This window comes from Periophthalmus magnuspinnatus, chromosome 9 (assembly GCF_009829125.3).
Source record: "Periophthalmus magnuspinnatus isolate fPerMag1 chromosome 9, fPerMag1.2.pri, whole genome shotgun sequence".
Classification (NCBI taxonomy): Eukaryota; Metazoa; Chordata; class Actinopteri; order Gobiiformes; family Gobiidae; genus Periophthalmus; species Periophthalmus magnuspinnatus.
The window spans coordinates 2,191,085-2,216,574 of NC_047134.1; the positions used below are offsets into that span (position 1 = coordinate 2,191,085).

A 25,490-nucleotide genomic window follows, 5' to 3' on the forward strand; every position below is an offset into this window, starting at 1 on the left:
AGCCACTGGACCATAGACTGTTTATGTAAATGGACATCGCTAACCTGCTAGCCGCCGCGTTCCCGATAGTAAATGATCATGGACACGCTTCGGCTCCATCAATTCTGGCTCCAGTTCACTTTCTGTTGAAAAACTGGCCTTTAAAATGTTCATATTAACCCGCTCTACATGTTCCTGGTGTTTTTTATTTCACTCTTGTGTAAAATCAAGATATGAACATTAATAACAGACAAATCAGGCGCCTTCTTTCCTCGAGGTCGCTCCCACTAGTTTTAGCAACAGGTTTGATTGACAGCGTTGCTAAGGGGTGTTACCTTCAACAGCCTCGCTCCAGATTGGCTGTTTGGTTGCTATGACACTCTCCAAATTAGCCGCTATAACTGCTGGCCTCGATGAGCTTCATTTGGAGCTGAACGCTGTGGTGACGTCGCACTCACTACTTTACACGGTCTATGCACTGGACCACGTTACATGTCAGATCTAGTTCATTCATTCATAGCTGTTGTGTTTCCTCTTTGTTCAGGCACCGGGGAGAGCGGGAAGAGCACCTTCATCAAACAGATGCGGATCATTCATGGAGCGGGATACTCGGACGAGGACAAACGCGGCTTCACCAAACTGGTCTATCAGAACATCTTCACCGCGATGCAGGCCATGATCCGCGCCATGGAGACGCTGAAGATCCCGTACAAATACGAGCACAACAAGGTAACTACACGTAGACATCGGCACGGTAACTAACTGCAGGGTTTCATGTGACGTCACAACATTCTGCAGGCTGATAATAGTAAATACAGATGGGGGCGGCCAAAATGTATTTTCTTAAACTGCAAATCTGTGTTGCAATACAGTGAAGTCTTGTGTTTAGTCTTAGCCACGTTCAAACATTTGCAAATTTACCTTTTGGATGTTTTATGGCAAACTACAGTGTAATCAATGAGAAAACTGTCTTCTGCCGCCGTCTGGGAGTATGACATCACAATTGACAATCTGAAAACTGCCAATGGGGACACATTTTCCACAAGACGAGACGCGAGATTAGCTCAACAGAAATGAGATAAAGATGAGATTTTGACATGATTTTTTATAATGCATTCATTGTTTGGTTTAGGTCACAATTTCGGCTTTGTAATATCGGGGTTTATTCTATTTAATATTTCTGCTGTCATTGTAACATCGCTTTTTGGAGCTAAAACTTCTCAAAAATATGTAACTCACCAGCACATAACTTTTTTTTGTCCAATCCAAATGTAAACATGTGGAAAAACTCACAAGATATTTTTTCTCATGTGCAGAGTCTTGTATCAATTTAAGATACAAGAGAGATTCAGTGGCATGATCCTTCGAACATGGGGATCTTTTGTCCTGAGGGCTGTAACTCTCTTCAAACTGCCCTGACACTACCTGACCAGTCCTCATGAAAGGCACTGTACCTGATTTTTACATTATTAACAACATCAACCACAGAACTAGTTCATTTTAAACTGTTTGTTGGTTCAAAGATATTCCTCACTGACATTATGCATTTAGAACATCCTAATGATTCACCGCAATGAGTTTATAAGCACTTTTAACAACTTTCAGAGACCAGAGCGAAGTCTGCGTCACAGTAAAGCTAACGCCTGCGTAATCCCTCAGTCGTCCAGGTCTGATCCACAGTAAAAGCCAAAAGGAAAATTTGTCAAAGCTAACAGCAACTATCATGCTAACAGAGCACATCCTGATTCTCGGATCATAATTGCGCGCAGATGGCACACTGCAGTCTCATTTCTACCTCAAGAGCTGCTGATACAGTACATCTGAACTGGGATAAAACACATTTTGCTGAATTGCATCGAAACAAATCGTTGACGGCCACTTTTGCTACACTGGGATTTGTTTTATATTTATGTACATTCAAACGTTTCAAATTCCTAAAGTGCCCCTTGAGGATAAGTTATATCGATTGACTAATTGTAAAATGGTTGCTGTGTATGACTGGCACAGTTTGCTCATCAGCAGCTCCTTACCGTAAGTTTAAACTGTAACCTGGCTGCTACCGTAATGGCCAATATAAAAGTGCACTCACAGTTTGCAGGACAGATGGAGCCCTTGTCCATGTCTTGTCTCTTTTTTTCAGGTACTGTATTTTCCAGACTATACATCATGCTGGAGTATAAGTCGCACCAAAAAAAAAGCATAATAATGAAGAAAAAAACATAAGTCAGTCTGGACTATAGGTTTTTGTGGAAATTTATTTGACAAAATAATAACAATAAAATACAGAAAAATAGACTGAATATCAGTACAGCACGCTAACGTAACACATAGACAACAAACTGAACATGTGTCTGGTATGTTTATGTAAGATATTAACAGTTAATCAGATACGCTACGCTAACATAACATATGTGGCTTGTCCACAAACACGAGATACATGAGAGTTGTTTTCACTGATGTTTACTGTGGTCTTACTTCTTCATCACAGTTCACACCGTAGAACAAACACATTAAATATAACATAAGCTCTGGATCATATCACATACAAACAAAATTGCACATGAACATATTGAAAATATACAGACCACTTTGGCCTACAAGTAAACAAACCACTGAACACAAAACTTTATATTTTACTTTTCAGTTGTTTTTTAAATAGTGCTCTGTCAGGTCAGATGTCACATTAGCGTAAGTAGTAAGTAAGTAGTTTTTGTGACCTTAAACTAAACTTATGATGAACTAAACTTTTACAATATTGTTCCAAATGAAAAATTATCACCTTTATGGTTTTATAAATGAAGAGGAAATAAATATGGGAAATTAAATATGAAATGTATAAAAGAAACGAGTCAAGTACATTTTCTTACAGGTATTACAAACACACCAGCGTCAAACAAGTGAACTGTAACTCAACATAACCATTACAGAACTGAACACGCGTCTGGTTTGTTAATGTAAGAAACAGTTAATCAGATAAATAAAGCAGAAAAAACAAGCAGCAAGTTTACTCTGGACCTCACTCCAAATCAATAAATACGTTGAATTGCTCATCCTCGGTGTCGCTTCTGAACAACTCCACCCACTCCAGAGGAAGATGAAGCACCGCTCCGCAAGTAGATGACTGTCAGACTGGTACAAGTCTAGAGCGCCCTCATGCGGTTGTCAGTTTTACAATAACGAATATACAAAATTATATGTGAAATTATGAAAATGTATAAGTTGTATCTGAGTATAAGTCGCACCCCCGGACAAACTATGAAAAAAGTGACACTTATAGTCCAGAAAATACAGTGCTTGAAAATAAAAATGAAAAAAATCCAGACCAAATATAACATTTTAATTTCCTTTTAAATTTTTAGAAAGCACAATATTCTAAAATCCCCATAGTTTAACCTGAGCTGGCGAAAGGTCAGAACTCTATGATGGAGTTTGCTGTTGAACTGTCAGATGTGTCGACCTGGTTTATGGTTCACATCTCTGTAATCACTGGACCTTTCCACGTGAAACAAAAACTGGCGCAAAGTTCAACATTTTCTCTGTCAGTTTAAATAAACAACAGTCAAATGATTGTTTTCACTACAGCTTCATAAAGTGGATCCATTATTCAAGCCCAAAGACGTGTTGATTGTCAGTTGAAAGAACGTTAAGCCATAAGATGAATATGACAAGTTTGTGGAGCCGATCCCAAACAAAAATTTGAATATTTCTTTCAAAAGCAGTGAATGTCCCATGGGTTTATACAGGCTTCTGACATCTGAAATTACAACATCAACAACTCCTAGAACGTGGCCACAGCATCTTTTTACTGAAATAATTATAGATCCGTTTCATGTGAGCCTAAGATAACCTTCACGTTTGTAATTATCGCCGTGCCATTGTATTGTTGTTAGAGGAAGTTTTGCACCTTTTGACTGTGCGCCATCAGGAGGAAGTGAAATGAAACCGGTTGAACACTCTCCAGCCTTTGTTTGGGCCACAATGGAGAGACGTTTAGTGTATGCAGGGACCCGGGACGCCGCTCTGTTTGTTTTCTTATGCCCCAAACGGAAAATGAAAGGGTTAAATCAGCTGTGAGTCGCACTTGTCCAGCCCAGTCCTGTTTATTTGTGAAGCACGGTCCATAAACAGTTTCCAAAGTGCTGCGCTGTAGTAAAGCCTATAATAAATGCTCAGTTCAACGTTACTTGTTCTAAAACAATAAAACCAGTCAAATCAAATAAGAACAGGCCATAAAAACATCAGTAAATAAATCAAATCAGTGCTATTAGTTATTGATTAAAGCACACGACTCACACGGGGTTAAAAGCCACAGAATTACACTGGAACTGTTCAGATGTTTGTTTTTAGTGGAGGGTCTGAAACTTCTCTTCTCCACTGAGATGTTGTTGTTTTGCCTGAAATGTTCCACAGTATGGTCTAAAACAGTGCAATCTCCACGGAGACGGGCAGGGGACTCTACCAAAGTATTTTAGCAGTAAGAATGCCTGTAATAGAGCAGATGAAAATAAATTTATACTGTTTTCATGAGACAAGCCGGTGACAGACCCTCCACAGGAAAAGTTACATAGTGCAGCTTTAAAACGGGGCTTTTTGATTTGGCTCTTATGAGTTTGCTGCATGTGTTACCAGGCGATCACTCCTGCTATCTCTGTGTTTTGTTTTTTAATACAGAGGGATATTAGTCTGTGGCATCTCAAGCCAGAGTCAAACATCTTCATCCAATCAGATTTGTTCATTTCAGTGACTCATGTAAAACGAAGGAGCTCATTGGTCGCCATTTATTTTGAACAGAATCACCTTTCCCTCTCCTCAGATTAACATTTTAGCTTTGCGCTCATTGATTCTGCAGAAATTAGTGAGCGTTTTTTTTTTCATTCCCCTGTGATTGGCTAATCCACCTGTCAGTCACACCCATCTGAACTCACCTGTGACTAGGAGTGTGCAGAAATATCGATATATTGTATTGTTTCATTTAATGATATAGTATTGATATCATGGGCTGCTGTATGGATATATCGCCCAGAGTATTTTGTATATATATTTTACCATATTATTCTTTTTCACGAGTGAGGGAAGGATGGAGCGTGAGATTGCAGACGCTGCACCGATCCAACTGTCAGTGATGCGGTCACTGTATCGGTTTGTTGTGGTGAAGAAGGAGTTGAGTCGAAAGGCAAAGCTCTCGATTTACCGGTCAATCTACGTTCCTGCCCTCACCTATGGTCATGAGCTCTGGGTAATGACCGAAAGGACAAGATCACGGATACAAGCGGCCAAAATTAGTTTCCTCTGCAGGGTGGCCGGGCGCTCCCTTAGAGATCGGGTGAGGAGCTTGGTCACATGGGGGAGTAGAGCAGCTGCTCCTCCACATGAAGAGGAGGGGCTGAGGTGGCTCGGGCATCTGCTCAGGATGCCTCCTCTCTAGGGAGGTCTTCCAGGCATGTCCCACTGGGAGGAGGCCCCGGGGAAGACCCAGGACACGCTGGAGGGACTATGTCTCTCTGGCCTGGGAACGTCTTGGGGTCCTACCGGAGGAGCTGGAGGACATGTCTGGGGTGGAGGAGGGAGTCCCTGCTGCCCCCATGACCTGGTCCCGGGTAAGAGGAAGAAAATGGATGGATTCTGTCACAGTGCTACATTTGTGTGGCTGTTTAGAGGAAAGAAACTCATTTATGCATTTGACAATTGACATATGATTCACTGTTTTGATGATTAGAATAGATTTATTTCATATTAACTTTGGCTGAACAAAGACCTTTAGTATCACAGTTGTGATTTAGTCGATATGTTGTGATCGTTCAGAGCCGTTAAACTGCACATGTCCCTGTTACATGTAAATATGGAGCTCGTATAAACTGTGGATGAATAATACTGACCAATGTGATCTGATGTGTTTTTCTAGTTGGTAAAATGCACAAAACATAATGGTGTTTTGTTCATTCATCTTCACTAAATGGAAGCTAAATAAATGTGTCCCAAAAGCCTTTCTTTTTCGCTAAAATCGTATCAAATCAGTTAGAAATATATCGTATTGTATTATATCGAATTGACAGTGCACTGTATGGGGATACGTATCGCATCGTGGCCTACGTATCGAGGTATCGTATCGGCAGCTTCTTAATGATATTCAGCCCTATCTGTGTCCAGACTCACATCTTCATGAAGTATTGGAGAAGTGTGCGTTCTGGATCCCAGGGAACAGGAGTCGTGTAACTTTAAATGAATGAATGAATGTGGATCGTTTCAGGACAGGCTCTCTGCTGGTTTCATGTTCTGTGTGAATCTGGGACAAAGTTTCCTGTGGGTCCTCAGCGGATTTAAACTCACACGAGCCTCAGGGAGAATACACAAATGTACAACTGCATGTGTTTATGTTCTGTTAGTGATGGTTTAATTGGCTTTTTAAAGAGGATGTGTTCATGTGACATCCCAATCCTCTAGAATCCCCAAAGTTTAACCTGATGTGGAGACAGGTGAATCCTCAGGTGGAGTTCTCTGTGTAACTGTCAGATACAGATGTGTCGACCTGGTTTATGGTTAATATCTCTGTAATTACTGGGCCTATCTACATGAAACAAAAACTGGCACAAAGTTCATCGTCTTGTCTGTCAGTTCAAACAAACATCAAATGATTTTTTTCACAGTAACTTCACAAAGTGGTGCCAATTGTTCAACCCCAGATGTCAGTTGAAACGGCTCCAAGCTAAAAGACACAGGAGCCAACGCTAAACAAACAAGTTTCAACATTTGTGGGTCATAAATTTGAATATTTCTTCCAAACGTTTTACAGCTAAGACCTCAGTCGTCCAGATTTGATCCATAGTTAAAAAAAAAAAAAAATTTAATAAATTCTTTCAACTGGACACAAGTTTTAGACTGAAGACATTTCTCTGCTCATCCAAGCTGCTTCCCTCGTTCTGGATGTTTTTTCTTTTACTATTGTAGTACACTGGTCCCTCGCGGGGGTTACGTTCTAAAAATAACCCACAATAGGCGAAATCCGTGAAGTATCAGCTTTATTTTTTACAGTTCTATTTTTTTGTCTGTAAAACCCCTCACCACACACTTTATACACTTTTCTCACACAGGCGTTAACATTTTCTCACATTTCTCTCTCGTTTAAACTGTCTCAAAGTTCAAACCTTCGTAGGCGTCTTTGTCGGTGCAGAACGTTTCATCGACATTGTGGGTTTTGTCGGGGAGAAAACAAATCGCAAACGTACAGCACTTCAGAGTCACACTGCGATCCAACGTTTATGTAAATTTGTCTGAACACATCCGCGAATCCACGAAACAGAGAGACCGCCAAAGGTGAACCGCGATATCCTGAGGGACTGAATGGATTGGATTATTTCCCATAATCTCTCAAGTCCTGTTATATAATGATCTAAACGCTGTACTGTTGTTGTTTCAGGCCAATGCAAACATCGTGCGGGACGTGGACGTGGAGAAAGTGTCTATGTTTGAGAATCCATACGTCGACGCCATCAAGAGTCTATGGAACGACCCGGGGATCCAAGAGTGCTACGACCGCAGGAGGGAGTACCAGCTCTCAGACTCTACTAAATAGTGAGGCCACATTACACTCAAGTTAGACAAATATTTACACATAATCAAGTCATTTAGCTTAGCATTTAGCTTAGTCAGTGTGTTTTTTTATCAGACCAGGGCTATACTCTGCAAAAGACGTTCTTGGTTGACTAAAGGCGTGTCCTGTGCGTTCAGCCTTGCACATAAACCACATCAAAACTGGGACTAAAACGGAACCCATCCTGGACTGTAACAGGACTAAACCAGGACTAGAAAGACACAAACTACTCACGAACCACAGTCACACAAAGGCGAGGCGGCAGAAGTGTCTTGACCAAGGCCACGGCAGCATGCATGTGTCCAAGCTGGAACTGAACCACTGGCTTGTGAGTCGGTGGAAGAACATTAGCCTCTAACCATCGAGCCCTTAGAGCGGATGTGTTTTTCTGCTCTTGTTTTGTTGCTCCAGTTGCCCGAACGCTCGTCTCACTGTTGTTCTGCCCATAATGTTCAGTCAAAGTCTATTTAAAAAAATTTAAATTGACTTTATTTTATTGCTTGCCTCTTTTTTATTTTGAATTTAGCATTGCTCATATTCAATATTATTATTATTTGTTTAATGTTGCTGCTATTTGTGAATTCTGCTTACTGATAATGCTGATCAGTGAGTTGGACTCCTGTAACAGCAGTACATCCAGAACACTGCTGCTCAGGTCCTGACTAGAACCAGGAAGTACTTCACACATGCGTCCTGTGCTCAGGTCTAGAACCAGGAAGTACTTCACACATGCGTCCTGTGCTCAGGTCTAGAACCAGGAAGTACTTCACACATGTGTCCTGTGGCTCAGGTCTCTGGCTCCTGTGGCTCAGAGAATAGACTTTAAATCAGCTCTGTGTGAACAAGTCTCTCCATGGACCAGCACCAAAGAACATCTCCCACATGAGCCACATGAACCATCTCACATGAGGAGGACTAAACCAGGACTAAACCAGGACTAAACCAGGACTAAACCAGGACTAAACCAGGGCTAAACCAGGACTAAACCAGGACTAAACCAGGACTAAACCAGGACTAAACCAGGGCTAAACCAGGACTAAACCAGGACTAAACCAGGACTAAACCAGGGCTAAACCAGGACTAAACCAGGACTAAACCAGGACTAAACCAGGACTAAACCAGGACTAAACCAGGACTAAACCAGGACTAAACCAGGACTAAACCAGGACTAAACCAGGACTAAACCAGGACTAAACCAGGGCTAAAGCAGGTCTAAACCGGGACTAAACCGGGACTAAACATGTTGAATCAGTGTTTGAGTTTTATGCAACTAAAACCTGGAACATTATTTCAGAAGATGTGAGACAGACCTTTACTTTGACAATGTTTAAATCCAGACTCAAAACTGTTCTATCTGTGCATACGACTGAAAGGGTTTTTTTCTGCCTCTTCTCTTCTAATGTTCTTTTTCTGATGATTACTTATGTTTTGATTTATTGTATTGTGATTTTAATGTCTTTCTTATTCTGTAAAACACTTTGAATTGCTTTGTGGACCAGTTATGTGATACAAATAAACTTGCCTTTCTCTAATAACCCTGACTCTGGTTGTTGTCCCACAGTTACCTGAACGCTCTGGACCGGATCGCGGAGCCGGCCTACCTGCCCACGCAGCAGGACGTCCTCAGGGTCCGAGTGCCCACCACGGGCATCATCGAGTACCCCTTCGACCTGCAGAGCGTCATATTCAGGTATAACAGATATCGCACACAGCTCGGTTTGTAAAGCTGCAGAATCTATCAGCTCTTTATTACATTTTTCCTAAAGACGCCTGTGTGTGCCTTTTTTAAGGTCACATTCTGATAACACTTGAACTTAAACCTAAGGGAGCAGCTGTACCAGGAAGTGCTCAACCCTTATCTTAAAGCTGGTGTACCCCACTGTTTTTTTTTTTGTTTTTTTTTTGTAGTTTTGGGTTTTATATTGTAAAACTTGGTGATAAAATGAGACATATACACGCTGTCTGCTGCTAACAGTAAAATCAATTTCTCGTCCACCCAGAAATAAGAGTCAATAGCAGCAGTAGGAGTCAAAAGCAGCAGTGTTTTGGGCGGTCCATCCCAGTTTAACTTGTCTAAAAAAATGCCTGCGATGTAATGTATGTGGAAATTAACAATGAGCCGCAGGGTTTGTGAGAGGAATGAGTAAGATACATTTGAATAACTACTTCCTTGGTTTTTATACGTTTGTGTTTCCTCATTTTATTCTCACTTTGCCCTGGTTTTGCCCTGACAGGATGGTGGACGTGGGGGGTCAGAGGTCAGAGAGGAGGAAGTGGATCCACTGCTTTGAGAACGTCACCTCCATCATGTTTTTAGTGGCTCTGAGCGAGTACGACCAAGTGCTGGTGGAGTCCGACAACGAGGTAATCTGCTCACCCTCAAGCAAATAAGTACATCTGACATAAAGACGCAGTACGTCACTTTTTTTGGTGGGGGTCCGTTGTCCACTTGTCTCCATGGAGATGTTATTGCTTTGCCACGGAATGTATTTTACATTTATTAAATTACAAGTGTTTGTGTTGCCCAAAAAAACCCCTTGAAAAACATGCACTGTGACTGCGCGGGATCGCCTCTCCACAGATCTGGTGGGTTCTCCATGGAGACCGATAAGTTAAATGCTGTACTGTGAAACATTGTAAGCAAAGGCTGATCCTCTACCAGAAAAGTTACATCGTGGATCTTTTAAATGGCCAAAAAAAAACCTTTACTTTCGCCTGTTTTTTTTCCATTTGAACGTAACACTTTCCTAATGCAGAGCTCAGTTTGTCCTTTTTACTTTTACTTATTGTTCAGAATATACGCGCCTCTTTGCTGACCTCTTGTGGCAAAGGAGACATATATTTGAAAAACATGAGAGCTGCAGGGATAATAAATCAAACTGAAATAACGATTTAATATTTACAATTAGCAAATCACTAAGAGCAATAATAAAATAATAATAAAATGATGTCTTCAGTGGGTCCAGCGTTTCACAATCACAGACTGCTCCTAAGAACTACACAGTTTACAGCCTGAATAAAGCATCAAGTTTAGAATTATTCAGCTACTTAATTAAGGGGACAGCACTCTGAAGGGGTGGTGACTTAGTGCAGGGAGCAAGAGGAGGGGTCTTAAGAAAAACTGAATCTAATGAAACATGCACTCCATAAAAGTGTAATACCTCCTTTTTAAAACATTTCTGTCTGTAGTTCAGTCTGATTTAAATCCTTCTTCATGCTTTATTATGGCTAATTAAGGTCTTATTATTATAAAGTGTTACCCACAAACCCACATTTGTGTTTGTTCCTGAATGTTCCTCTTTGCCCACACTGTTCTTAGCACTGGTTTAGAATGAGGACTCACCTGTCGCTTGTTCTGTGTGTGTGTCTGTGTGTTTCAGAACCGCATGGAGGAGAGTAAAGCTCTATTCAGGACCATTATCACATACCCCTGGTTCCAGAACTCCTCCGTGATCCTGTTCCTGAACAAGAAGGACCTGCTGGAGGAGAAGATCATGTACTCACACCTGGTGGACTACTTCCCCGAGTACGACGGTACGGACTGAGCGCGCTCCGTAGCCTCACAGAAACGACTCATAAACTGGGTCTATGCTCTGTGTTGAAAAGCGAGGAGAGTTTGTTTGAGTTGTTCAGTGAAATGTGAAAAACTGCAATGGGTGATGTGGCTGTTAAGTTCTACTATAGTGACATTATCTCAGTACATATATACAGTGAGGCAAGTATTTGAACACCCAGTGATTCTGCAAGTTCTCCCACTTAGAAATCATGGAGGGGTCTGAAATTTTCATCTTTGGTGCATGTGCACTGTGAAATACAATCTAAAAAAAAAATCTGGAAATTGCATTGTATGATTTTTAAAAATTATTTATTTGTATGTTACTGCTGCAAATAAGTATTTGAACACATGTCTATCAGCTAGAATTCTGACCCTCAAAGACCTTTAAAAATGCACCTATGCACTTATTATCCTAAATTAGAAGCTCCTGTTTGAGGTCGTTAGCTGCATAAAGACGCCTGTCCACCTCAGACAATCAGTAAGACTCCAACTACTAACATGGCCAAGACCAAAGAACTGTCAAAATGCACAAGAGACAAAACTGTAGACCTCTACAAGGCTGGAAAGGGCTACAGGGCAATGGCCAAGCAGCTTGGTGAAAAAGATCCACTGTTGGAGCAATTATTAGAAAATGGAAGAAGCTAAACATGACTGTCAATCTCCCTCGGACTGGGGCTCCATGCAAGATCTCACCTCGTGGGGTCTCAATGATCCTAAGAAAGGTGAGGATCAACCCAGAACTGCACGGGAGGAGCTGGTCAATGACCTGAAAAGAGCTGGGACCGCCGTTTCCAAGGTTACTGTTAGGAATACACTAAGACGTCATATTTTAAAATCATGCATGGCACGGAAGGTTCCCCTGCTTAAACCAGCACATGTCCAGGCCCGTCTTAAGTTTGACAATGACCATTTGGATGATCCAGAGGAGTCATGGGAGAAAGTCATGTGAAAGTCAGATGAGACCAAAATAGAACTTTTTGGTCTTAATTCCACTTGCCGTGTTTGGAGGAAGAAGAATGATGAGTACCATCCAAAGAACACCATCCCTACTGTGAATCATGGGGGTGGAAACATCATGCTTTGGGGGTGTTTTTCTGCACATGGGACAGGACGACTGCACTGTACTAAGGAGAGGATGACCAGGGGCCATGTATTGAGAGATTTTGGGGAACAACCTCCTTCCCTCAGTTAGAGCATTGAAGACGGGTTGTGGCTGGGTCCTCCAACATGACAATGACCCGAAGCACAGCCAGGATAACCAAGGAGTGGCTCCTTAAGAAGCATATCAAGGTTCTGGAGTGGCCTAGCCAGCCTCCAGACCTAAACCCAATAGAAAATCTTTGGAGGTAGCTCAAACTCCGTGTTTCTCAGCGACAGCCCAGAAACCTGACTGATCTAGAGAAGATCTGTGTGGAGGAGTGGGCCAAAATCCCCCTGCAGTGTGTGCAAACCTGGTGAAAAGCTACAGGAAACGTTTGACCTCTGTAATTACAAACAAAGGCGACTGTACCAAATATTAACATTGATTTTCTCAGGTGTTCAAATACTTATTTGCAGCAGTAACATACAAATAAATTATTTTTTAAAAATCATACAATGTGATTTTCAGATTTTTTTTTAGATCATGTGTCTCACAGTGGACATGCACATAAGATGAAAATTTCAGACCCCTCCATGATTTATAATTTGGAGAACTTGCAAAATCACAGGGTGTTCAAATACTTATTTGCCTCACTGTATATATATTTTTAATAATTGACATCTTGCCTCAAGTGAAGGAGTTCAAGTATCTCAGGGTGTTGTTCACGAGTGACCAAAGGATGGAGCGAGAGATTGACAATTCGATCGGTGCAGCGTCTGCAGTGATGTGGTAGCTGTAACGGTCTGTTGTGGTAAAGAAGGAGCTGAGTCGAAAGGCAAAGCTCTCAATTTATCGGTCAGTCTCTCCTGGATGCCTCCCTGGGGAGGGTTTCGGCAGGAGGCCCCGGGGAAGATCCAGGACATGCTGGAGGGACTATGTCTCTCGGCTGGCCTGGGAACGCATTGGGGTCCCACTGGAGGAGCTGGAGGACGTGTCTAGGGTGAGGGAAGTCTGGAAGTCCCTGCTTAGACTGCTGTCCCAGTGACCCGGTCCCGGATATGAGGCCTACATTTTGGATGGGATTTTGTGTATTAATGTCTTAGATTCATTTAAGGGACACATTTTTGGTGCTACTTGTAATTTCCTGTAGTTTCCACTTTTTTCCATTTAACTGATGTAAAACTCTATAAAATGAAGCATAAATGCCATTTCCAAAGCCATGAAACCCTGACGTGTGCACTTCGGTGTTGTTCCCCTGCAGGCCCTCAGCGAGACGCCCAGGCTGCGCGGGAGTTTATCCTGAAGATGTTTGTGGACCTAAACCCAGACAGTGACAAAATCATCTACTCCCACTTCACCTGCGCCACCGACACTGAAAACATCCGCTTTGTGTTCGCCGCGGTCAAAGACACCATCCTGCAGCTCAACCTGAAGGAGTACAACCTGGTCTAGACTCAGGCTCCAAACCAAGTCCCGCTCCAGTGGTCCACCAGTGTTCGTTCATTTGCCGTTTGTTGCTCTGAGGAGCTCGTGAAAAGCTTTGGGGAGATTTTGTGGTTTAAATACACAGCTCTGACCCTCTCCTTTTGGGGTTTTGAAGTTACGTTTGGGATTACTTTCTCATGGAGGGACTCGTGAGTGGAACATCTGGCTCCTCCTCCTCTTTTTTATAAGTCCTTCCTGTGTACCAACTCCCCCTGATGGACAGAAGTCGCTAATTACTCGGCATAAACTGTGATTTTTAAATTATTTCTTAATGATTTCTTCTTGATTCAGTCATTGATTCATTTCTGAACTTTGGTACATCTGTTTTGCGGCGCCTCGAAGCACAGCTGAGGTGAAACTATCTTAGGAATAAGAGTCCAACACTAAAACTAGCTTTCACAGGAGCGCTAGTGCTAACTGCTAACTGAAAGGCAGTGTTTATTTATGAACAGTGCTGTACAATTGTTTAACTGTGCCACATATTGCTTTTTATTCTGGTAGTATGTATATTTATTGCCAAAACCAAAATGTCAGACTCCACTTTTGCGCTGTTTATGACAAAGTATTTACGAGAAACATGCAGGGCTAGCCAACCGCTAACAGTGATTTTTACGTTCCACTTGAAGGCTCTATCCAAGCGATGTACAATTTTTAAGTATTTGCAAAAAGGTATTTTATCCAACGACTCGACCGTCGAATCAACCCCTCCCGTCCTTTTTCTGAAAACACTAACGCTAAAGATGCACTATGTAACTTTTCTGGTGGAGCTGCAGATGTTATTGCTTTGTTTTTGGTGTTAAAAAAATCCATTGAAAATCATGCTCTCCACAGATCTGACGTGTAACTCGGCCTGGTGGCGTCACCTACTTGTCTCCGTGGAGATAAATTCGGTGTCGTACTGTGAAACATTCTGGGCGGAGCAGGTGGCGCCCCCTTCACTACAAAAGTTACATATCGTCCTCTTTGAGTAGAAATGACGTCACAATTATGAAACAAAATGGGTTGTTTGAGTTTGTACCAAAGTAAGACAGTTATTACATTTTGTCACATTGGCGTAAAATCGATTTTTTTACCATAAAATCCTGTAAGTTCCGTTTAACTGAGGCATAGTGCAATTCTGAACGCTCTAACCATTGTACATACATCTCTATATATACGGCAGCATCTTGTTGGCTTTGTAATCACAACTTTTTTGGCAGATTTGAATGTGCGGTATTGAAAAATATGTATCTGTGTAACTGTACTGTATGTCTAACGGAGAATTCATTTTTGAAAGACGGAAATGTTATTGTTTTATTTCCCTTTTTTAAGAGGAGAATGTAAATTTTGTGTACATTTTTTTTTTTTTTTTCAAATTTTTATTTCACAGCAAAGGAATCAGAATTCAAAAGTGCAAAATGGCAACTAGAATTATAATGTTAACCACACTGAAGTATGCCAGTATAGTGTCCTGTTTTGTTAAATGGATTTTTATATGAAAGTCATTACAAAGTGAATCCAATGGACAGGGCTATTGTAGTGTTGTACTTGTAAACATATTGTTTTTTATTACACGCTTTATTAATGCTTTGCTGGAGCACTGCACATTTTGTACCTGCCCCACACTCTGCCATTTTAGACCAGTTTGAAACATCTGTGCCAGAAGAAAACCCAAAAGTGCAGCTGCGACAAGTTAAGAACAGATGAGCCACTGAGACGAGAAAAAACACTGTTCTAGATCGGTTAAAATGACTTGAAATCCACATCACACATTTGTCCTGGTTTGGTCCATTTTAGTCCTGATGAAGACCAAGGGAAGGTCCTGGTCTAGTCCAGGTTTAGTTCTGGTCTAGTCCTGGTCTAGTCCAGGTTTAGTTCTGGTCTAGTCTAGGTTTAGTCCTGGTCTAGTCCTGGTTTAGTCCTGGTCTAGTCCTGGTTTAGTTCTGTGATGGAGTCTTAGTTTCAGTATTTTTCTCAGTTTATTTTATTTCTGGACCTTGAATATTTGACTTATTTCGTTGTTTCTGACGTGTTTCTTTAAATTACTCAAACACTTTTATTATTTAAAGGTAAATTTTGACCAAATTCGATAAAAAAATGGTCAGATTGAATTTTCCTTCACTTCGGCCTCTGTCCTTCGTCCCACTATTTCTACAATGTGACGTCACGTATGTTGAAAAAAACTTAAACAAGTAGAAAAATTCCACGTGGAAACGACTCAAAACATTCAGAGTCATTTTAACCGAGGCTAGACATTCTTTATTTTGCAGTGTACGGCAGCCCAGAAGGGACAAGTCTCATGTCAACCACAAATGTCCAAAGGAAAAAACCAAATGTGTAGCTTTAGCCTCGCGTCATCACCTCTGGTCTGTTTGCCCTTTCTTCTGTGATTCAATCTATTCAAAAATAAGAGTATTTTATTTCACTTGAAGATGAAATATTGACTTTAAATAAATGCATTATGTCGACTTTCTCAATGGAATTATTCATGTAAACCCAACGCACATATTTACATTTGAACTACTTCAAACGAGTAGTATTTACATCATACATCTGAAATAAAAAGATCATACAACACAGTGTTTTCCACAGGTTTCATAACAGATTCACAATTAGAATTAACATAAAGGCTTTGCGTTTTGTGTTGGAGGCCATTTTGAGGACCCTTTAAGGCGCCGTTTGGTCCAAAGTTATTCCTCACTTTTCTAACACATTCCAGGTTGTTTTTAGACGTGGAACAGTCTCCTGTTTTTTACACTTCCAAGTCTAAAACTCCACTTTAGGATGATTATCTGATCTGTGCTAGAAATGAAAATAAATGCATTATTTTAATCATTTATTTAAATATATTAAATGAACTGTATGTAAACTTTAAACTCATAAACGTGATCTGTGTCCCCAGAAATGAAGTCAACACGTTCAAATCAAATACAGCTTTTAGCAACTGTAATCTGTATAAAGAAGTGAGTGTGACGTCACCACAGCTTCAGCTCCAAATGAAGCTCATCGAGGCCAGAGCAGTTACAGCGGCTCATCTGGACGTCCATATTTCAAATTCTGACCGTTAATGTTCAGATCTTGATTTACAGACACAATAGTGAAATAAAAACCCCAGGATCATGTAGAGGGTTAATACGAACATTTAAGACCAAAATGAGTCTGACAGCAGCAGGTCCAGAGAGAGGACACAGTTTTTACATAGAAAGTGAATTGGAGTCAGAGTCGATGGAGCAGGAAGTGCACCATGATCACTTCCTGTTTGTAACGTGGTGGCTAGCAGGTTAGCGACGTCCATTTACATTTACAGTCTATGATTGTGATGCTGATTTATTCTTCATGACAAAAACATCGGACATTAAGACCATGTTGTTATGTTATAATCTGGTGTTTTGGTTCAAGACAATTATCCAATCAGAAAGCAGAATGAGCGTCACATGACTCTCTCATTTGAGTTGCCAAAGCTGAAATCCAGTTATTTTAAATGTAAAATGACTCTCTCTGATCTGAGCGGACAAGACCTAAAGCCCAGCACCTGAGACAGTGAATCTGAGCCTCTGTGCACTGTCCACACACTGAGAATGAGACGCACCTGTGTGTGTCTCTATCTGCGGGACGAGGCTCTGGACACAAGTCTGTCCACACACTGAGAATGAGACGCACCTGTGTGTGTCTCTATCTGCGGGACGAGGCTCTGGACACAAGTCTGTCCACACACTGAGAATGAGACACACCTGTGTGTGTCTCTATCTGCGGGACGAGGCTCTGGACACAAGTCTGTCCACACACTGAGAATGAGACGCACCTGTGTGTGTCTCTATCTGCAGGACAAGGCTCTGGACACAAGTCTGTCCACACACTGAGAATGAGACGCACCTGTGTGTGTCTCTATCTGCGGGACGAGGCTCTGGACACAGGCTCAGGTCTGATTGTAAAACCTTTTTAAGTCGTAAGGCAACAGTGAGAGCTCAGGCTGCAGACAGTTCCTTTAATTCAAACTCTTAATTTTAAATAATTATACAGGTATTAATATATTTATTTCAAGTGTAATTTTAAACCCAAAATAATTGGATCATGTCTTAGGGCCGTGGGACTCATCAGTGTCTATTCAAACACAAACAGTGTCACTATGGCGCCCTCTGGGGTTTGTGAAAGGTAGTGTTCTGTATCGTGCACTCCTGATGTAGGCTGCCTTCAGTCTGGCCCTCACCACATCTAAACTGGGACTAAACCGGGACTAAACTGGGACTACACTGGGTCTAAACTGGGACTAAACCGGGACTAAACCGGGACTAAACCGGGACTACACTGGGACTACACTGGGACTAAACCGGGACTAAAACGGGACTAAATTGGGTCTAAACTGGGACTAAATTGGGTCTAAACTGGGTCTAAACTGGGACTAAACCGGGACTAAACCGGGACTACACTGGGACTACACTGGGACTAAATTGGGTCTAAACTGGGTCTAAACTGGGACTAAACCGGGACTAAACCGGGACTAAACCGGGACTAAACCGGGACTAAACCGGGACTAAACTGGGACTACACTGGGACTAAACTGGGACTAAACCGGGACTAAATTGGGTCTAAACTGGGACTAAATTGGGTCTAAACTGGGTCTAAACTGGGACTAAACCGGGACTAAACCGGGACTAAACTGGGACTACACTGGGACTAAACTGGGACTAAACTGGGACTAAACCGGGACTAAACCGGGACTACACTGGAACTACACTGGGACTAAACTGGGACTAAACTGGGACTATACTGGGACTAAACCGGGACTAAACTGGGACTACACTGGGACTAAACTGGGACTAAACTGGGACTAAACTGGGACTACACTGGGACTAAACTGGGACTAAACTGGGACTAAACCGGGACTAAACTGGGACTACACTGGGACTAAACTGGGACTACACTGGGACTACACTGGGACTAAACCGGGACTAAACCGGGACTAAACTGGGACTAAACTGGGACTAAACTGGGACTAAACTGGGACTAAACCGGTACTATACTGGGACTAAACTGGGGCTAAACCGGGACTAAACCGGGACTACACTGGGACTAAACTGGGACTAAACTGGGTCTAAACCGGGACTAAACTGGGACTACACTGGGACTACACTGGGACTAAACTGGGACTAAACTTGGACTAAACTGGGACTACACTGGGACTACACTGGGACTAAACCGGGACTAAACCGGGACTACACTGGGACTAAACTGGGACTACACCGGGACTACACCAGGACTAAACCGGGACTAAACCGGGACTAAACCGGGACTACACTGGGACTACACTGGGACTAAACCGGGACTAAAACGGGACTAAATTGGGTCTAAACTGGGACTAAACCTGGACTAAACTGGGACTACACTGGGACTACACTGGGACTAAACTGGGACTAAACTGGGGCTAAACTGGGACTAAACTTGGACTAAACTGGGACTAAACTGGGACTAAACTGGGGCTAAACTGGGACTGAACCTGGACTAGAACAGGTCTAACCCAAGTCTTCATCAGGACTAAACCTGGACTAGAACAGGACTAACCCAAGTCTTCATCAGGACTAAACCTGGACTAGAACAGGACTAACCCAAGTCTTCATCAGGACTAAACCTGGACTAGAACAGGACTAACCCAAGTCTTCATCAGTACTAAACGTGGACTAGAACAGGACTAACCCAAGTCTTCATCAGGACTAAACCGGGTTAAACACAGCTGTATGTTTAAATTTAGGACAGTATTTTCTGCCATATTGACGACACACACAAGATGATTTCAGTCATAGAATCTGGCAGCTCAAAGTGAGGAGCTCATTTTTCTTTCTGATTGGATAATTAAACCGAGAACCAAGTTTTTGATTTGTATTTTACTTGTACATATATTTTCATTATTATTGTGGTTAAATCCACATCGGAGCTGCAGGGCCACAGGTGGAGGTAGGACGTAGGTGAGACTGTAGATACTGTAGACAGAGAACAGGAGAGAGTGAACAGATCGACACAGGACAGTGAACAAGAGACACTTTTGCTAAAGAGACACTATGGAAAACATTTTAACAGTGATGAAAAGAAATGCGGAGATAGACGGAGGTAAAGTCACATGAAAAATAAGACGAGGAAGTCTGATGAAGAGTATTTAGCACTTGGCTTCACCGTGACTCCGGTGGGACACGAGGACAGACCGGTGTCTGCTGTGGCAGTGGACAGTATGAAGACAAATACGTTAAGACGCCTCATTACACCTCAGTCACGCTGATAAGACGCTGGAGTTTTTTCAGCGTAAACGTGTCAAATATTAACAACAATCAATGTCACTTAAACCAGCGAACTCTGTTAACATCATATAAGGTGGCGTACCAAATTGATAAATTACTTGTTTTAATTTGATATTTATTTAATTTTAATGTATTGTTTTGATATTTATTTAATTTTAATTCATTTGATGTTTATCTAATTTTATTTTTTTATTTGATATTTAATTAAATGTCATTATATTTTATTTTATTTTTTCAGTATCAAATGGTTCAATCAGTTGTTTCAACAATATATATAGTTCAAATAAGGTTAAAAAATAATTATTATTATTTAATTATTTAATAACAATCGCGGAGGGGCATGATAGAAAATAATTGAGAAGAACTGCTTTAAGGTACGAGTCAGACTGGAGTTCTTTATGTAGAGCCCGACCTTTCAGAGCGGGTTTGTACCTGATGCACTTTTTTACTCAACAATCACATTTATTTATCGTTCCTGACAAGTGTGGCTCATTTTATTTTGAAAAACCGGAAGTGCTGCCGTGTGTTTTATTTTGGTAGCGTCACTTCCTCTCAGTGACGCAGAGGGTAAGTTCTGTCTCGTTAAATATCTTATATTTTACAAAAATGACTTACTGTCAGCATAAATACAAGAACACACGTTGATAAGACAATGTTTTCACATGTACTGGATGTATTTTGGAGCGCTAACTTTAAGTTTTGTCCATTTTATTTGGACTGTAAATGTTTCAGTTATTTTCATATTGTAACATGGAGCTGAATGGCGCGAAAATGAGCCGCCATCTCACGGCTCTGTTCTTCTAAGGAGCCAGTGTCCCTGATATGAGCCAAGACAAATGGATTTATTTATTTATGTATTTATTTATTTAATTGATATGTGTGAAGACATATTTATTCTTTTAAAAGTATTTTCTTGTTCAGACATGATTTATATAATTGTGAGTCACTTTGATGTAAATCCTGTGTAATATTATGGTAATAACATGTCCAGTCTGTAGCTGTAAGTCTCAGTAGCTCGTTGGAGACTGCAGAGGGAGCCAGAGTGCCTGATATGTGGAAAGACATGTATTTATTTATTTTATTTCATTCATAAAATATCAACAGTGTTGTAAAGTAAAACATACAAGAAATGAATGAAAAGGAGCAGAAAGAAGAGTAATCTTATGTGATCTGCCCCTTTTTCAGACAATACTTTAAATCTGATTGTTACATTAAAACATTTCAGTACATTTCACTTATATCACAAATATTAATCCATTGCAAACAGAAATCTGCACTTTTATGTGCAACTTTTTTTTTTCTCACTGAGCAGTTTTTTATGTGTTAAATGTCATTATTGTTCTTGATTCTTTGATTTCTTTGTCAAGTTTTATAAATGAACTCATTTCACAGAAATGTTTTATTCCATAACTTTTGTTCTACATCTGTTTTTTAACACATCTGTTCCTTTTAGATTGTAGTGACTTGTTCTTATCTCAAAAAGTCTTTGAATGTTTACACATAATACATTGCACTTTGTTTTATACATTACTTTGAGGATACTTAAGTCAACAGTATCATGGATTTTTAACACTTTAAGTTTGACAGATATTGGGTTAGATGTCTCTCTGTAGTGACTGTTGGTGATAATTCTCAAGACAAGTAGGTTTTACACGTTGACCCCCAAATTTTCACACAGTGCATCAAAAATGGTGCAATTGTAGAGTTACATAATGTTAATAATGCAGTTCTATTCACTTTATGCAACACAGCGACATACTGGTAGAGTTTTTATGTCTGTCAGAGGAGTAAAGCTGATTGACTCCATGTCGTGTCCTGTTTTTCATGTGCGGCCTGAAGAAAGATTCTCCACCGATACATATGACATCATCATCTGTGAATATGACATCATCATCTCTGTGTGTGACATCATCATCTGTGAGTGTGACATCATCATCTGTGAGTATGACATCATCATCTGTGTGTGTGACATCATCATCCGTGACTATGACATCATCATCTGTGACTATGACATCATCTGTGAGTATGACATCATCACATTTGAGGATCTGAAATTATTGGTGATGTTAAGGCTTTATAATTAGCTATAGACAGAACTCAAGAGCGGCTCATAAGTCACATTTTATTAAAATATGTGGAAACAAGCAGGTGCAGGACATTTAAATCATTACAAATAAAGTGAATCTTAAAACTATATTTTATTCACATATTTCTTAAGTTTTAATTAAAATGTCAGACTCATTTAAAGATGAAAGCAGAGCTGTGATTGGCTCAGAAGCTGTGCTCGGTGGTGACCTCAGCGTCGATGTCATCATACTCCTCCTCCTGCTGGCCCGTCTCCATGGAAACGACATGTGCACTTCCTGTGGGCGGAGTCAAGACAAGCAATTAGCCCAAACTGGGGTTGTGTTCAGATGCCCTCCCACAGCCCCTCTCTGCTCCACACTGCCCCCCAGTGACCTGAAACCTGTGTCTGTGTAATACCTCTTTTATCCAGCAGGGGGAAAACATTTGAGCTTTTATTTAGAGCAGTGATCCCCAACCCCCAGACCGGGGACCGGTACGGTCCTTTACGCATTTGTTATCAGGTCGCACAAAAACAGTAAATTTATCAGCGACCACATCTTCTCCGACGTAACTTTGGCCCGTCCCTCATGACACGTTAACGAGTTTATCCGTAGATATATGATGAAAATCCTGAGAGGAAATCGCCACAGAAATCCATTTGATATAATGGCAAGATTATTATATCTGTGCTAGATCTGCTCTTCTCCTCTGACGTATCACGTATAACGAGTGAAAATGAGCCAAAAACAAAACCTTTCAAGAGCTTTTTTGCAAAGGAGAAAAGGACAACAAGGAGCCAGAAGAGGAGCCTACGACCTCCAAGAAAAAGAAAGATCAATTCAAACCAGGAGTCCTACTTAAAACATGGGTTTGTCGCTACAGGTGACTCTCACACTCTCACACACCGAGTCCGCTCTGAATAATATGTGGGGAAAAGCGAATGAGGCAATGAAACCTTCAAAACTGCTTTGGCACATGGAGACTCAGCACCCTGGATTAAAAGATAAACCTTTAAAGTTTTTTTGAAAGAAAAACCACGAACAAGAAAGAAAAAAGAAAGAAGCGCAGGCTCCCACTGATTCAGCAGTACGGTGAGTTGTATTTTTTATGTACTGTATTTTTGTTTATGTTTATCTGTCACGGCAGGACTGAAAGTAAAACCTACATTATTCCAGTGCAAAAAAGGTTGGGGACTCCTGATTTAGAGCGATTCATGTTTGAGTAATCCTGTATTGTCCTGCTACTGACGCTTGAGTCTCAGATAGAGTCTGTTTTCACCTACCCCCTATCCCCGCCCCCACTTACAAATTCAAAAATGTTTTAGCATGGGTGCTGGCCTGTGTGTTAGCTTATGTGTTAACTTGTGTATTAGCTTGTGTATTAGCCTGTGTATTAGCCTGTGTGTTAGCCTGTGTGTTAGCCTGTGCGTTAGCCTGTGTTTTAGCCTGTGTTTTAGCCTGTGCGTTAGCCTGTGTGTTAGCCTGTGCGTTAGCCTGTATGTTAGCCTCTGCATTAGCTTTTTTGAGTGAAACATTTTAAGGTCAGAATGACGAGCCTGACAGCAGCAGTCACAGACAGAGGGGTCGTGCTTTTTACACAGAAAGTGAATTAGAGCCAGAGTCAGTGGAGCTGAAACAGGCTCATGCTCACTTCCTGTCTGTCGCGCGGTGGCTCGCGGGTTAGTCCACTTGCACATACAGATAGATGCTGGTTTCTGACGGCTGCTCTAGTGTAAAATGGAGGTTAGAGCATCATAACAGTAACGATGAGTGAAATGTAAAATAAAGATGTAAATATGTTGTAGTGTCATGTGTCTTTAAGATGAGGCGCTGGGCCCAGTGTGTCTGTCTAACAAAGTTTAACATCCAGGGAGGAGAATTACATATATAAGTACAATATATTTCACTCAACCAGAACCAAAAGCTGAAGAGCAGGTGGGCGGGGCTTGAGTCAGCACGAGAATATTTCCAGATGTGCTATTGGCTGATAGTAGAGGATACGTCACACTCTGGGGGAGCTGTTCACTGTTTGTGCCTCAAAAGTGTCAGAGAAAAGTTGCCAAAAAACGTGCAAGAATCCCCATGGTGACAAATGTGTTTCTATTCCCTGATAAATGTAGATGATGTGAGCAGAACACAGGCTCCTCCCCTCAGTGGAGATCCAAAAACTGCACCAAAAAGGCTGTTGTCCCAGCGCTTGGAGGACCTGGAGGACCTGGTGTGGGTTAATTCTTTAGTTTAGGTCAGAACATCTCAGACTGTGGGGTTACCTGTGCGACGCTGCTCCCTGTAGATCAGCACCAGCAGCACAGTGCACACGGCGTACGGACTGGACACCAGCAGAGGGCGCACTAGCCACAGCATCCACAGAGAGGGAGAGGAGGGAGGAGGAGAGGAGGGAGGAGGAGAGGAGGGAGGAGGAGGAGAGGAGGGAGGAGGAGAGGAGGGAGGAGGAGGAGAGGAGGGAGGAGGAGAGGAGGGAGGAGGAGAGGAGGGAGGAGGAGGAGAGGAGAGAGGACCTGGAGTGACAGAAAATGTGCAGTGAGATTTGGCTTAGTCCTAGTTCAGTCCTGGTTTAGTTCTGGTTTAGTCCTGGTTTAGTTCTGGTTTAGTCCTGGTTTAGTCCTGGTTTAGTCCTGGTTCACTTGTTATTAAACATGTGAGAAGTGAATCTCTCTGTAGTTTTTGTGTGTTTGTACCTGTGTATGTGTTTTTTGTTTGTTTGTGTGTAAGTGTGTGTACGTGTTTGTATGCGTGTGTTGTCTGTGTGTGTACATGTGTGTATGTGTGTGTGTGTGTATATATGTGTGTATGTGTGTGGGTGTGTTTGTGACTTTGTATATATGTCTGTGTGTATATGTGTGTTTGTTTATTTGTGGGTGTGTGTGTGTGTTTGTGTGTAAACATGTGTAGGTGTGTTGTCTGTGTGTATGTGTGTTGAGTAAGTGCATCTGTAAGTGTATGTGTATAAATGTGTGTGTTTGTGTATATGTGTATATATATGTGTCTGTGCACATGTGTGTATTTTTGTGTGTAATGAGACAATAGAAAAAAAAACATCTGAGAAACATAAAAATGTGAGATCAGAGTTTTACCTGAACATTTCACCTCCAGACCAGAGGGAGAGTAAGAGAATGAAACAATGTCACATTCTCTCACTGCAGACGTCTTCTTCTTCAAACAGACAGGTGAGACCCACCACACTGGACTCTATGGAAAATCCTCTCTCTCTTTTCCATAAACAGCAGAGCCACAGTCCAGGTCTCTGCACACAGCAGCTGTGTCCTCCAGGAGCCAGGGTCCAATGGGCTCCATCCGTCTCCACTCTCCTCTGTGTCTCACCTCCACAGTCCCAGCACAGTGACTGGCCCCTCCCACCAGCCTGAGCGGCTCTGAACAGACAAGAGACAGAGTGAGCCCCACCCCTTTACCTGAGCAGTGAAGCCCCGCCCCTTTACCTGAGCAGTGA

General features: G+C 41.6%; 1 protein-coding gene across 1 annotated transcript in view; it reads left to right on the forward strand.

The window, feature by feature from the left end:
• LOC117375930 (guanine nucleotide-binding protein G(q) subunit alpha) overlaps positions 1–15,860 on the forward strand; it is a 249,744-nt gene extending 233,884 nt beyond the window's left edge. The window contains exons 3-8 of the mRNA XM_033972317.2: positions 524–708; positions 7,394–7,548; positions 9,129–9,257; positions 9,802–9,931; positions 10,948–11,101; positions 13,466–15,860. Of these exons, the coding sequence (XP_033828208.1) occupies positions 524–708; positions 7,394–7,548; positions 9,129–9,257; positions 9,802–9,931; positions 10,948–11,101; positions 13,466–13,656 (944 nt within the window). The 3' untranslated portion in view covers positions 13,657–15,860. The remainder of the gene's footprint in view (positions 1–523; positions 709–7,393; positions 7,549–9,128; positions 9,258–9,801; positions 9,932–10,947; positions 11,102–13,465) is intronic.
• The last annotated feature ends 9,630 nt before the right edge of the window (positions 15,861–25,490 follow it).